The sequence below is a fragment of the Lissotriton vulgaris genome, chromosome 4_1, assembly GCF_964263255.1.
Source record: "Lissotriton vulgaris chromosome 4_1, aLisVul1.2, whole genome shotgun sequence".
Classification (NCBI taxonomy): Eukaryota; Metazoa; Chordata; class Amphibia; order Caudata; family Salamandridae; genus Lissotriton; species Lissotriton vulgaris.
In genome coordinates this window covers 1,785,749,615-1,785,764,932 of record NC_141691.1, presented here as the reverse complement: position 1 = coordinate 1,785,764,932, position 15,318 = coordinate 1,785,749,615, and the positions used below count along the sequence as shown (strand labels likewise).

The following is a 15,318-nucleotide window of genomic DNA, read 5'->3' as shown; positions in this document are numbered from 1 at the left end:
ACTTTAACCAGGCAGAATCCATCACTCTAGTCAGAGCAAGTAAATTACACACCAGAACAGGCAGTATTATCATCGGAGGAAATGTGTAAAGCATTTGCGCAACACACTAACACAATGAATACAGCACAAAGGATTATATAAAAATATACATCATAAATCATACAAAAAACATAGATCAAAATGAGATGAATTAGAAATACTGTGCATATCCTCCAAATATTAGAATAACACTGGTTATCCTGACAATGAAAGGATTTATATGACATGCATCGTAACATCATTAAATCATTTCACAAGGGGTATAGTAATAAACATTACCCAAGCATCACTGTACTTGTATGGGACCCCCAGACACCTTCCAAAGGAATGCAGTAGATATTGCCATGAATGAGATGGTATTTGTTATGAATGCAAAAATAACATGCAATGACTTTTAGGGCAGGTAGTGCAGTAAGTAATGAAGAAAACATCAATCACTACTGACCAGTATTAGTACACAGATCACCATAACATGGTAGGGCCTGCATACCTGAGTTTCTATTAGACATGAAATATTAGTTAAGCTCACATTGTAGGCCGCAGAATGACCTGTGTGCATACACCACTTGCTACAGTAATTATCCCCCAGTGGCCCCTTCCTGAGTGGGGATACTCTGTTGAGGACTTAGCCCATTGCCCCCAGGCCAGTCACGGCTGGTAGTAGGTGTAACTGCAGGGCGGTGACATAGGGAGGGGGAGGGGCAGGGTGGGGGGTTGTAATGTATGGATTACGGACTCTAACAGGCAAGTAAACTTATAAATAAATAAAAACGAATTTCGTTGTATGCACTGCATCACCGAATGCAATGCAGTGCGCACAACGAAATTCGTTTTATTTATTTATAAGTTTACTTACCTGTTAGAGTCCGTAATCCATACATTACATCCCCCCCTCCCTACGTCACCCCACTGCAGTTACACCTACTACCGGCCGTGGCTGCCCCAGGCACTGTAGCAGGTAAGGAGGGGAGGGGGCACACTCCCTGTAAGTTAGCTTGAGAAGACCTGGCTGAGCAAGCAAAAGGTGGCATCCTGCGTACTTGTGCGGAAGCTGCAGGCAGTGCTTTCCTTGATATGGTCCCTACTCCTGAGGGACAGCTGGCATGAGTACCGGAAATGCCTTGTTGACTTGGCATCATACCTGGCAGAGACACGGTTCGGGGCTCGGCCACTCTTTGTGTGCAGCGCAAAGTCTGTGAAGTTGATTGCTCGGGGGTTGCCAGGCAATGTGATCCTGGTGCGGGGCTTCCAGGAAAAGGAGGTGGCATTGTGATACTCACGGTGCACCTTCGCAGGCAAAAGGGGGCTTATGACCTGAACCCACACTGGTGCGAGTCATTTCCAGGGGTGCGTCGGTTCAAGGGGTAATTGTCACGCTCACTGTGTACTGATTTTGAAAGAGGTCAGGAGCAATAGCAAGTACTTCCCACTAACTGGGAATAAGTGAAGCACTCACAACATGCTTAGTGATTGAAAAGGAAGTGGAAGTATAACGCACTCACCGGGCATTAGTTTGAGACAGTCAAAGAGCTGAAAACCACACTAGAGTTATAAGCACAGAAATATGTCCACTTTTTAAAAGTGGCCTGTCTAACATAGTAATGTAAAATCCAACTACACCAGTAAGCAGGATTTATCAATACTATTCCAAACATTCCTTTCAGTTCAGGAATTACTACTTAGACACCTATAAGGGAATTCTGGGGGATGTATCTTATGCTGCTTCCTGTGGTATGACAAAATGCTATGTCATGAGACATGTCATGAAGTTCTTGTTGAAACCCCAAAGACCTCGGAAAGATAAGAAAATGCGTATTTAAAAAAATAAAATAGGCAAGCTAATGTGACAGTATTATTTTGTCTATCACAATGTGTTGTTTACCTATAGTTCTTAACACTTTGTCTAAAGATGTGATGCTTCCTCTAATATGGACTCTCATAAATTTGAATGTAAATAAAGATTTGTACATTTGCATTGTAGGAATGAGTTGATATTTGTACTATGTTGACATCCCTGGGCACCCTTTAAACAAAAGGCTATAAGCTCAACATTGTAAAATGTATGCACAATGCTGGCATCCATAATGTCCAGCGAAAATATCTACCTACTCTTGTTGACAGAAAACTGCCAGTGAAGGACTTAAAGCTTTTCTTTCAATCCCACTACCTGTGTTTTATAAATGTCTCTCTTTGTCACTGTTTTCCCATTTTTCTTTTCCTCTTTTTTCCCCTCATTTTTCTGATTTCTCTATTGCACTGGATCACCTTCTGTGATGAAAAATAAGTCCTGGTCTCCAAAAAAATGAGTACTGGTGTAAATCGATATAATGTACTACAGACAGCAGCATCTATCACAGACTCAGTGTACAATAATGTTTACCATTCATGTAGGCTGTTTAGCTGCAAAAGGAATTGGCACACATGACTTTAAGCTACGTTAAAGTCACCTGGAAAAATTGCTCTTGGAACAGCGACAACACAAGAACAACTAGAGCTTGATATACAAACATTCTTGTTGCGATCAGAAAGATATTTTGCAGACTGGTCTATGGCTGTGAGAAATAACCTAATACCACAAAATAAGGAATCTGAATACCTAAAACCAACCCTACCCCCCACCCCCCAGCCCTAAAATTAGTACCCACCCCCAACTTTGGGGTCAGTAATGTTTCAATGGCTTATGACCGCTTTTATGTGAAAACCCATTGTTGTGGGAAATAACCTAATACCACAAAATAAGGAATCTGAATAGGTTGCAGTTTAACTACCTAATTACTATTATAGATTGCCAATTGAGACTCACTCCTATTGGTCACAATCAGAGGGTTGGTGGCCCACAAGGGTCAGCATATCATCATTTCTTTGATTTCCTTTAAATAAAGAAAACTTTTATTTCGAAGCAGTCTGATTTCCTCAAAATAAACGGCACCGTTTTTTATAAAAAACAAGTTTTATATTTTAAACAGTTCAGTGAGAGTTAACAGTGGTCCCCTAGACCACTTTATACATCCCTTGAAAGTTTTATCCCAATTCACAAAGGGGAAGGGGTACTAAGGAGATGGTTGTATGACAGATAGCTAAAGTGCCTCTAGAACGCTGCCCGAACAATGAATGATTCACAACAATGCATTCCTTTAGCACGCAATGTTGTGGTAAGGGCATGACTGGTAAAGGGATATGAGTGGTAAAGATCACACCCCAGCCCTCCCCAGCTTTGAGCCCCAAAAACAACCTGACCCCTGAGGCCTAAAAACAACCCTGACACACGCTGGGCCCTAAAACCAACCCTATCCCCCCCCCGCCCTAAAAACAACACCGACCCCCCTGAGCCCTTACAATAAAACTAACTCCCCCAAGCCCTAAAAACAACCCCAACTCCCCCTTGAGCTCTCAAATGACCTTTACCGCTACCATCTACCACTCCACTCCCCCAAAACCCAACCCCACTTACCAGATCACAACCTGGACCCTCCTCTCCCAATTCTTCCTCTTCCTTTGCCCACCCATCCACGCAGCTAGACCGCGCACTGCCTGAACCACGCATATGCTTGGATAAGGCATATGCATGCTTACCGCAAGCGTGGTTCCACTTGCGGGGAAATGACATGTGTGGCTAAGCCCATGATTGAAAGGCAATTTCCCTAAGGAAACTCATTCCTTTTTGAAAATTAGTACCCACCCCCAACTTTGGGGTCAGTAATGTTTCAATGGCTTATGACCGGTATTATGTGAAAACCCATTGCTATATATCAATATGCATCACAATTTGGAAGGAATGCCCACAACAAATCTTGAAAAATGCAATGTTTCCTCTATTTATAACCCCATTTTGCGAGTCAGAAAAAATGTACTGACTCCTAAAATGGGTTCAAGACATATTATTATATTTTTTGCAGTTGCAAACCCACCCTTTTTTTCAAATTGCAGGGTTTGCGATCACAAACATGTTTTGGACCCTAAGCGCTAATTTGTAAAAGCAAAGATCTAAACATTTTTTTATCTGGAATATGTTTCTCCCGAATATAGCACATACATCAGCCTGTGAATTTGGCTCCCTTTAGATTTCATGCTATCCGAGTTTAATAAGATAAAATCTGCCGCAGTAAAAAATAAGACCTTCATTTAGGAAAAACCTTGAGTTCTCTCATAGAAGGAAGTCACTTCAATTTTCAAATGTAAAAACACGAAAGTAGGACATTCCATCTTCCATAGATTCATACTCAAATTGTATGTTTTGGACTACTAGGTATTGACCTCAGTCAGCTTGAGTCACTATCATCTCAGTGAAAAATTTATTTTTCCATCACTTCTTTCTTGTAAGACACTAGACTAACAACACTGTGCGTTATGACAAATATAAGGGTTCTAAGTAACTTTCGAGGTTCTGGTTACCTTGCTCATTTATATACATGAATAACTAGATTTTGTAAAATAGGAATATTTTTGATATTCACAATATTCAAATATGTCTTTGTGGCCATAAATATTCACAGCTTTGCTTAGAATGCAATTGCAACGCCTGCATAAGAATCAGGCAGGTCAACACCAGATTATTCATCAACCAGCATGCTGGCTTAGTCTGAGTAGTGGTAAGTCATCAAAACACTTGAATTTCATGGCATTGACAGTATTTTGTGGGAATTAACAACTAGCTTAATTTCTGTTTGTCTCATGCACGCTGCTATTCTTGATTGACAGGTCCTCCTTACTTACCAAGAGTGCTTCAGAACATAGGGTCCACCCACGTGTCATCACACTACACACCCGCTGACAGCTCTTCTTTAGATGGTATGCGTATGCGCATATCAGAAGGGCCTTATCTAATTTACCCGGTTCTGCATCATCATGCAGTTAACTAGTTGAGGTTAACTGCAGTACCAGGTTCTCAGCGCCAGGAATGGGACAGTCCTAAAGCCTCATGATAATAAGAGTCATATCACACAGGATTGCCAGCGCTCGTGCCAGGCCCACCTGTATGAATGTCCTATATAAATGATAATAAGAGAAATATCACACTGGAAGCCCAGCATTCGTACCACGACCACCTGTATGAATGTCCTATATAAATGATAATAAGCATAATATCACACAGGATGCCCAGCGTTTGCACCAGGACCACCTGTATGAATGTCCTATATAAATGATAATAAGAGTAATATCACACAGGATGCCCAACGTTCATGCCAGAACCACTGAAGCATTGTCCTATATAAATGATAATAAGCGTAATATCACACTGGATGCCCAGCGTTCGTGCCAGGACCACCTGTATGATTGTCCTATATAAATGATAATAGGCGTAATATCACACAGCATGCCCAGCATTCGTGCCAGAACCAACCTTATGATTGTACTATATAAATGATAATAAGCGTAATATCACACGGGATGCCAAGCATTCGTGCCAGGACCACCTGTATGATTGTCCTATATAAATGATAATAAGAGTAATATCACACGGGATGCCCAACATTAATGCCAGGACCACCTGTATGATTGTCCTATATAAATGGTAATAAGAGTAATATCACACAGGATGCCCAGCCTTTGTGCCAGGACCACCTCTATGATTGTCCTATATAAATGATAATAGGCGTAATATCACACAGCATGCCCAGCATTCGTGCCAGAACCAACCTTATGATTGTACTATATAAATGATAATAAGCGTAATATCACACGGGATGCCAAGCATTCGTGCCAGGACCACCTGTATGATTGTCCTATATAAATGATAATAAGAGTAATATCACACGGGATGCCCAACATTAATGCCAGGACCACCTGTATGATTGTCCTATATAAATGATGATAAACGTAATATCACACAGGATGCCCAGCATTTGTACTAGGACCACCTGTATGAATGTCCTATATAAATGATAATAAGAGTAATATCACACGGGATGCCCAACGTTCATGCCAGAACCACTGTATCATTGTCCTATATAAATGATAATAAGCGTAATATAACACTGGATGCCCAGTGTTCGTGCCAGGACCACCTGTATGATTGTCCTATATAAATGATAATAAGAGTAATATCACACGGGATGCCCAGCATTCGTGCCAGTACCACCTGTATGATTGTCCTATAAAAATGATAATAAGCGCAATATCACACGGGATGCCATCTGTATGATTGTCCTATATACATGATAATAAGCGTAATATCACACGGGATGCCAAGCATTCGTGCCAGGACCACCTGTATGATTTTCCTATATAAATGATGATAAGTGTAATATCACACGGGATGCTCAGCATTCGTGCCTGGACCACCTGTATGATTGTGCTATATAAATGATGATAAGCATAATATAACACTGGATGCCCAGCGTTCGTACCTGGACCATCTGTATGATTGTCCTATATAAATGATAATAAGAGTAATATCACACAGGATGCCCAGCGTTTGTACTAGGACCACCTGTATGAATGTCCTATATAAATGATAATAAGAGTAATATCACACAGGATGCCCAGCGTTTGTACTAGGACCACCTGTATGAATGTCCTATATAAATGATAATAAGAGTAATATCACACAGAATGCCCAACGTTCATGCCAGAACCACTGTATCATTGTCCTATATAAATGATAATAAGCGTAATATAACACTGGATGCCCAGCGTTTGTGCCAGGACCACCTGTATGATTGTCCTATATAAATGATAATAAGAGTAATATCACATGGGATGCCCAGCATTCGTGCCAGGACCACCTGTATGATTGTCCTATATAAATGATAATAAGCGCAATATCACACGGGATGCCACCTGTATGATTGTCCTATATAAATGATGATAAGTGTAATATCACACGGGATGCCAAGCATTCGTGCCAGGACCACCTGTATGGTTGTCCTATATAAATGATAATAAGAGTAATATCACATGGGATGCCCAGCATTCGTGCCAGGACCACCTGTATGGTTGTCCTATATAAATGATAATAAGCGCAATATCACACGGGATGCCAAGCATTCGTGCCAGGACCACCTGTATGATTGTCCTATATACATGATAATATGCGCAATATCACACGGGATGCCAAGCATTCGTGCCAGGACCACCTGTATGATTGTACTATATACATGATAATAAGCGTAATATCACATGGGATGCCAAGCATTCGTGCCAGGACCACCTGTATGATTGTCCTATATACATGATAATAAGCGCAATATCACATGGGATGCCAAGCATTCGTGCCAGGACCACCTGTATGATTGTACTATATACATGATAATAAGCGCAATATCACACGGGATGCCAAGCATTCGTGCCAGGACCACCTGTATGATTGTACTATATACATGATAATAAGCGCAATATCACACGGGATGCCCAGCATTCGTGCCAGGACCATCTGTATGATTGTCCTATATAAATGATGATAAGCGCAATATCACACGGGATGCCCAGCATTCGTGCCAGGACCATCTGTATGATTGTCCTATATAAATGATGATAAGCGTAATATCACACAGGATGCCCAGCGTTCGTACCAGGACCACCTGTATGACCGTCCTATATGCATGATAACAATGGTAATATTACAGAGTGAGAATTTCGAGTGTTGAGCTGCTATAGCTGTGGAGGATGCACGTGCGGATAGTCCGTCTCTTTCAAGGGTGGTCCGCTCAAGTCAGATGGAAAAGACTTTGGGATCCCTCTGGCTGCCAACCGGTCATGCTCCGATGGTCAGCCCTGCAGACTGAATTGCTTGGATAGAATAATGCTGCATAATATTATTTTCAGGGGGTTCAATTTAAATTCTCCGCAATAAAAAACCACAGCCAGCAGTGATGGGAGACTTTCTTGCGACCGTGTAAAGTTGTCCACATTGACTCTTGCAGTCTTTACTGTGATAATGTCGCAAATAAGTGTAAATTGTTTTCTGGAACTGTGTGCCTCATTTCGTTCACAAATAAACGTAGTTCCCCTTCCCTAGGGCTTTGGCAGCGCATCTGGCGAGTACTGGCTGGGAAACGAGTTCATCTTCGCCATCACCAGCCAGCGGCTGTACTCCCTGAGGATCGAACTGACGGACTGGGAATCAAACCGCGCGCACTCGCAGTACGACCGCTTCCACGTGGGAAACGAGAAGCAGAATTACAGGTAAACATCCTACTGCGTACATTGTCAAATTCGGTGATCTCTTCACAATATTCTCCTAATACTGGGGCCAGTCCTGCTTTATGAAATGCAATTTAATGGCAGAAAACTATTGTAAATAATATAATGCTCTTCCTTCGATAAGGGTAACTAACAGCAAGGGCGAGGGAAAGATTTCACTTCAAAAGAGTAATTGGCAATGCGCTGTCTCTGTCCTACTTATTCTTCCTAAGAATTCCTGGTAAAACCGAGTCTGATTTCAAGTGGGCAGAAGTGTTCCTAACATTTGTAACATTCCTTGACTTAAGAATTGTTATGAAAATCTATACGTTTTGGAAGACAATTACACAGAACTGCTGTTCATCCCTACTTGTGAGAACGTCCAGCAAAGGTGCACGCACAAAACATGACCAATCTAGAAGCTATGCTGCTCTTACAGTGAACAATGCTTGGGATACATGTCTGGATTGCTGGCTGTGTGGGCCGTGTTACCCAAAGGAACCTTTGTTGTACTGGTTGTGGTGGAAATCAGGCTGAGCATGGTTAACGCTTTAATGTAGGAGAGGTTAAATGAAGCTCCTAGTTGACACGTTGGTGGGAGGAGTTCATAGACTCCTTCCATCAACCTCATTTCCTGTGCGAGAATTAGACTTCTTTGAAGGTGGAGCTGCCATTGCCCACCCCAGCATAGGCTCTGATAGCAGACCATCTGCCTGAGCTCCACCATACCACTGAGAAAAGGAAACTGCCAGTCATGTGATAGATAGAAGTGGGGGCAGCATGCAGGATACCACCTATGGCACATTTGCCACCTTTAGACTGGCAAAAGCCTCCTAGGCACCCTGCCAATTATAGGACAACTCCAGATGCAGAGGGGGCGTGCTCTTTAGCGCACCCTCTCCCTTTACACTAGGAAGAGAGAAATGCAGAGAATTTGTCTTGTAGAAGTAACAAGGCGTATACGAACCTGTGGTCCATCTGCAGTGGGCAGACTATGTAAAGACGTAGGCGTTCTGCCTTTTAGCAAGCGGACTAAGTGGTGTCTCGGGATCCAGCCAGAAGCAGCGCTTCCATTATATTCTTCAACAAAGGGCGCTTTGAAGTCCCACTGTTAAACCTGACATATCCATAGAAATGGGTGCAAAAAAGGTGCCTTGGGGGATTTTCCAATCACATATAAGTGCACTTGATCTCAAATGCTGGTATTTGGCTCTTTAGCGCGCACGCACGCACGCACACACGCATTGTTGGAGCAGCTCCTGGGTTATGCTAAGCTAGTGCATTGGAAAATATTTTTTATTTCCGAAATTCAGGAAACAGCCAGCAGTTGCTTTGCCCTGCCATTTCTCCCTTTAAAAGACCAGTAGTAGACATGGCTCTTGATTATTTAAGAAAAGGCTTGTGCATCCTCCTGCAAAACCTTAATTTTTTTAAGTGCTCAACAGGTTAGAAAAAGTGGTATAATTAACCAAATACAGTATTTATAAGAGGGTCGAACATCTTTAGGTCATGTCAGTGCACACCTGCATTACCTTCTTACTATTTTAAGTAGACACTTATTAGCATTGTGAGATTTGCTATACAAATGTTTAACATTTTCTTTCTCGAAAGCTCTAACCTTTGTTTTTGTTACTGTCTTGCTTCTATATTTTGTTTTTTGTCTGTTTAATTGCTGTCCTTTCCCTTTCAATGGCTTGTATCTACGTTGCTTGCCATATGCTGTTCTTGTTAAAAGGTAATCCATCAAAGATCTTAAGCCTAACATCAATTCCACTTTTACCTTTTTATTCTTAGAACGATCTTATAAACACGTCGATAGTTTGGTAAATTCAATGGCAATTTATCCACGATTACAGATCTCACAATACTGACTGATGGGTATTTGATAACGTTGCAAAAAAAGTAGCATTATATCTGAAATATTGAGATAGTTTATATTTAGTCTTTTTAATATACTTTACAAAAATGATCATATTTACTGGAGGTCCATCCTTGAAAACCTGAACAGAATTTGTTCATCAAATTTAAGATCCTGCTGAGCTGGCACTGAACTCTAGACATGATTTTCAAAGTTTACAGAGACTGGTGATACACTCATTTATTTAATTCTTTTTGTATTTTGTAAAGAAACGGTATTGATTTTGCAATACCCTCAGAATGTTGAGATATGCAAAGGCAAGAAGGGTAAAGATAACCTACAATAGGGCGAGCAAAAGTCAACTAGAGTACAGTCATATGTGTGAAGACCACTGTCTTTCGTTATTTAACTACGGACTTAGAAGATACTTTCAGCAAAATTGTCTCTTGAAGAGATTGGTTTTGAGGTGTTTCATGAGTTGAGGTAGAGGGATTGCACAGGGTAGGGTGCAACATTTCCAGGGCAATGGACAAGGTATTTCTGCTGGGTGAGGGGCATTGAGGCCTCAGGTGCCAAGATGATGATCAAAGCTTCCTGGTCGGGATGTTACGTGGATGTAAGAACAGGGGCACCCCTGACACAAATTCCTATTTCAGGGAAAATAACTGGTGTGTAAATATCACAATTTAGGAACGATGAGAATACTTGTGGACCTAAACAATCATTATCATGAACATATACATGCAACCTCTAGTCAATGGTATCAAAAAATATATTTTCTTTTTGTTATTTTTTATAGATAATTTAAGCTAGATACACAGATAGGGAATAAAACATGTAGTCCTCAATACTTATGTTTACACAGGGTTCAAACAGTCACATTACAGAGATTAGATTCTTGTATTGACAATCATTTCTGGCATGACTCTTGGAAATCTGTGTGCGTCACAGGACACAGATTTCCAAGAGCCATACCAGAAATTATTGTCCTCTGTATACAATGATATGATTATGTTCTTTGTATGTTCCTGATATACATTGATCCTTTGAAAACAGTTCTTCATATATCCATGATTGATACTGTGTACACTTTATCCGATATTTGGTCAATACAAGAATCTAATCTCAGTAATTTGACTGTTTGAACCAAGTGTAAACATACGTTTTATTCCCTATTTGTGTATCTAGCTTAATTTATCTATAAAAATATAAAAAATAAAAAATAATATTTGATACCATTGAACAGAGGTTGCATGCATATGTTCATAATAATTATTGTTTAGGCTCACAAGTATTTTCATTGTTCTTAAATTGTGATATTTACACACCGGGATGTTACGTGGAGACAGTTCTTTAGGTCAGTAGGCCCTAAAGAACTGGCTCCACATAACAACATGTGTAGTATACAATGACTTGAATTTTTACAGCTGTGTCCTCTCAGAAACAGTAGAGGGCATATAGATGTTGGTTTGAATTGGTCAAATGTTCATAAGTTCAGAAACATTTTAGGGCTTGATTTTGGATTTTTGGAAGTTTCTTCAATCATATTCTTTGGGGATCTGAGTAGATCGCATTATAATATTCTAGCATCCCATCGCAAGAGATCTTCTTAGGGCAATCTGATGGTAGGTTTCCACATAGTTCGAATTTTGCAAAGCAGGAGAGATGTATTTTACACTGCTAACACAATATGGTTTGAGGGGTGATTTAAAGGACTGCGACGTTCACAAGATTTTATTGTAGATTTTGGGCTTATACACACAACCATTGAAGATACAGAAGTCGCAGACCAGATATGGGACAGCATAGAGCACACATTAGGGAATACGCACCATGGCCGGCAAACATATGTTTGTTACATAACATATTTATTAAACAATTCCTCAAAGTCTCTTAAAATGCTCGAAAACAGAGTGCAAATGCCTAATCGAATCATTAACTATTACCACATAATGCACCATCTTCAAAAGAGGATAACGTATGAGTTCAGTTTTTAGGAACAGATAGCAATAATATTTGCATCATACAAGCACACTTTATACAGAGTACCTGACCCAAATGTAACCTTTGGTCAGATCTGGAACTTCCTTGAGGCGAACCACCCCATTAGAGAGGTAGAAAATGACACATGGCTTTGTTTCTACCTCATAAACAATTATGTTTTTGAAGAATCAAAGAGTCTTATCTATTAATATGTCTGGGTGGCTGGTGAGCACTCTTTGGAATGTTGGGAACACCCACAAATCCATACATTTATGGGTTTTTAAAAGATTGCCAAAGTTTTTCCAAAACCACATTTCGCTTAAGCTGTAAAGAATGTAAGCGTGCATTTTTGTCAACAATTGCCACAAACAACGTGTGACAGGACAAGAGTATCGATACCCACTAAATTTGGATTGTCACTTTAGTTTTATTTATCCAGGGTGTCACTACATCGATCACTGGTCAATTAACTAAGATGAAAAGTCACTCCTTTAGTTGGTAAGAATCTGTGATTCTTCTCTGTATACCCCGTCCACTTTCTCTTCTTCAACACTCTCAGGGAAACATAAATACAGGCAATTCGTTTTCTTCCTTCTACTCTCTAGGTGTCCTCCACCAAAATACCTCTGTGCACTGAACGAAAACCGTAAGTATGAAAAATCCACTTCACATCAAGTCAAGGCAGCCACGTGATAATCCCACTTCATGCATTCCATAAGTGCACTATTGTGAAAACGGAACAGAGTAATACACGTGTGCCACTTTACAACTCAGCGAGCTTTTCAGCTCAAAGCCCCGTACAGCCACCAAGCGTGTACACTTTTTCATAAAAACACAGCAACCCTGTTAGACCTGGCCCTTTTGAAATGTTTATCCCCACGCTCTCTGTATAAATTATCATATAATTAGTTATCCATTTTTAGCATGTTTGATTTACTGGTAAGTCTCACGTAAAGTGCACGGTGTGTGCCAGGGCCTGTAGATCAAATGCTACTAGTGGGCTTGCAGCACTGGTTGTGCCACCAACATGAGTAGCCCTGTAAATGTGGCTCAGACGTACCACTGTAGTATCAGTGCACACAGTTGTAAACTGCCATGTTGCCCTGGCAAGTGCATCCACTTGCCAGGCTCATGCCTTCCCTTTCCTTACATGTAAGGTGGGCCCAAGGTAACCCCATTAGCAGGGTGCAGTGTATGTGAAAGTTAGGACATGTACTGGTATGTGTGACGTCCTTATAGTGAAATACTGTGTATTTCGTTTCTCACGGTTGAAAGGCTATCTGGGGTTGCACTGTAACATTTTCACATGAGCAACTTGCAATAGGGAGAAGATAGGAAAATGGAGTTAAGGCTCTATTTTACCATTCTGTGTGCCTCTGGCTGTTTGTGTATTCAGTGCGTGGTGTTTCAGTGACAGGAGCTGGTGTGTGCATTCACTCTACATAGTCACTAGGGGGGTTGAGGTGTGCCCTGCCTTGCACGAGAGACTTATCACAAGGCTGAATATACCTGGTCTGCATTTGGAGTAGTGGGCGGAGTTTTGCTTGCACCTGAATAGGCTGTCTCCTTATTCACAATGCAGTTTCCACCCCCTGTGGTCATGCTGCACCAGGGAGGGCAGTACTCATTTGGACTGGGTTCAGAGACCCTTGCCATATAGGGAACAATGACATTTTGGGGTATAAGTGTTACATCTAAAACCTCAGGACTTTAGATTACTTCAATAAACAAGAGGACCCTGCCGAGGGGAAGAGTAGAAGGACTGTGTGAGGAGCACTGCCTTATCTGAGTGAGTTGTGGGTCGGCCTGCGGTTGCTGCTTCTGTCTGTGGTGGAGGAAATGGGCTCTCTCTTTTTGTCCTGCTGTGGTATCCTGCTTGTGAAGATTCTCCAAGAGCTTGTGTATGCTTCTCTCCTGTTGGAAGTCTCACAGAGATAAAAGACTTCACTTGATCCTGTTGGATCACAAAGTAACCTGCCTGGGAGGAAAAGCTGCAGAACTGTGTGAGGAGTGCTATCCTTGAGGTGTATGGGGGAGGGACGGCCTTCATTGGCTGCTCCTGCCTGGAGCAGAAGAAGGGCTCGACTGCCCTTTAAAACCTTTATTATCCAGAAAAAAAAGAAATCTTTTTAGGAGATTCCCTAAACAAATGTGGGCTGAGCGCTCTGTTATTACCTTCTCAGAGCGCATGGTGAGTGCTTTCTAGTTGCCTTTCTAGGGTGCATGGGGAGCAATGGATTCCTCGCAGAGGAAAGGCCTGAAAATTAGAAAGCGCATGGTGAGCGCATACGGGTCGCAATTCTCTTGTTATTTGGAAAAAAATATTTGTGCTATGTTGAAAATGCCTTGCCGGCGTTCGCTATGGCTGAGTAAAAAACTTAAACCTAGGAACGTATCCTTGTGTTGCTGGGGCACCCAGGTGTGCTGAGCTGAAGAGGAAGCCCAGCTCCGCCCTGCCTGCCCTGGAGCAGAGGAAGAAGGGCGGAGGCACCAATGCAGCTGCCAGGAGAGACGGTAGCTGTATATCCGATACAAAGAAGAACCACCTTAAGGCCAGGGATCGAGGTCTGCCAGGAGTATGGCAGTTGCTGTGCGCCCGAGCTGAGCGGGAGGCCAGAGAAGCATCTCTGCTCCTCCGCCAGCATTGCAGTAGCACCAGGTGTCCTGCGGGGGCTCAGGGCAAGGGAACATCCTCTGCACCACGGGCCAAGAGGCCCGACTTCTTTCTGGCTGTGTCGCAGTTTTGCGGGCAGACATTTGGTTCTGTTTGGAGAGTGGGGGGCCCAGCAATGTCTCCCCAATTTTACTGCACATCATCGAGGGAGGTCACTGCATGTAGTCTTTCAGCAGCACCCCCTCAGTGTCATAGCACTCTAATGAAGTTTACATCTGCGGGAGACCGAGTGAGGACCCCTGCACCAATTACTACAAATACTGGCTGGGAAAGTTACCATAGTAGATGTTTTAAAAGCAATGTAGCACTGTGCTCTATTGTTTTAGGATGATACTGGCTGTTAGCATTGAGGCATGCACAGAAATGGTGTAAAGTAGTTATGGTATTGTAATGACTTATGGTGATTTATGGATTTATGGATTTATGGATAGGATGGTATAATAGGCGCAGTAATGTAGTTTTCACAACGTTATTATGACATGCAACTTCCAAGTACGTGCTTTACTGCACCAATTGTTGTGACAGTTGCCTTATAGCAAAGTGATTTAAGACCAATGTGATGTCATGACCATTTCCTAGTTGACAAAGGAATTTATGTGATTGTGGTCTAATGTGCTTTACATGCTACAAAGTGATTTATGGT

The 15,318-nt window shown here is 41.8% G+C and overlaps 1 protein-coding gene across 1 annotated transcript in view; it reads left to right on the top strand.

Annotated features, from left to right (window-relative positions):
- Positions 1 to 15,318, top strand: part of ANGPT1 (angiopoietin 1) — a 1,006,072-nt gene that overhangs the window by 774,825 nt on the left and 215,929 nt on the right. The window contains exon 7 of the mRNA XM_086966113.1: positions 7,997 to 8,163. Within this exon, the coding sequence (XP_086822239.1) occupies positions 7,997 to 8,163 (167 nt within the window). The remainder of the gene's footprint in view (positions 1 to 7,996; positions 8,164 to 15,318) is intronic.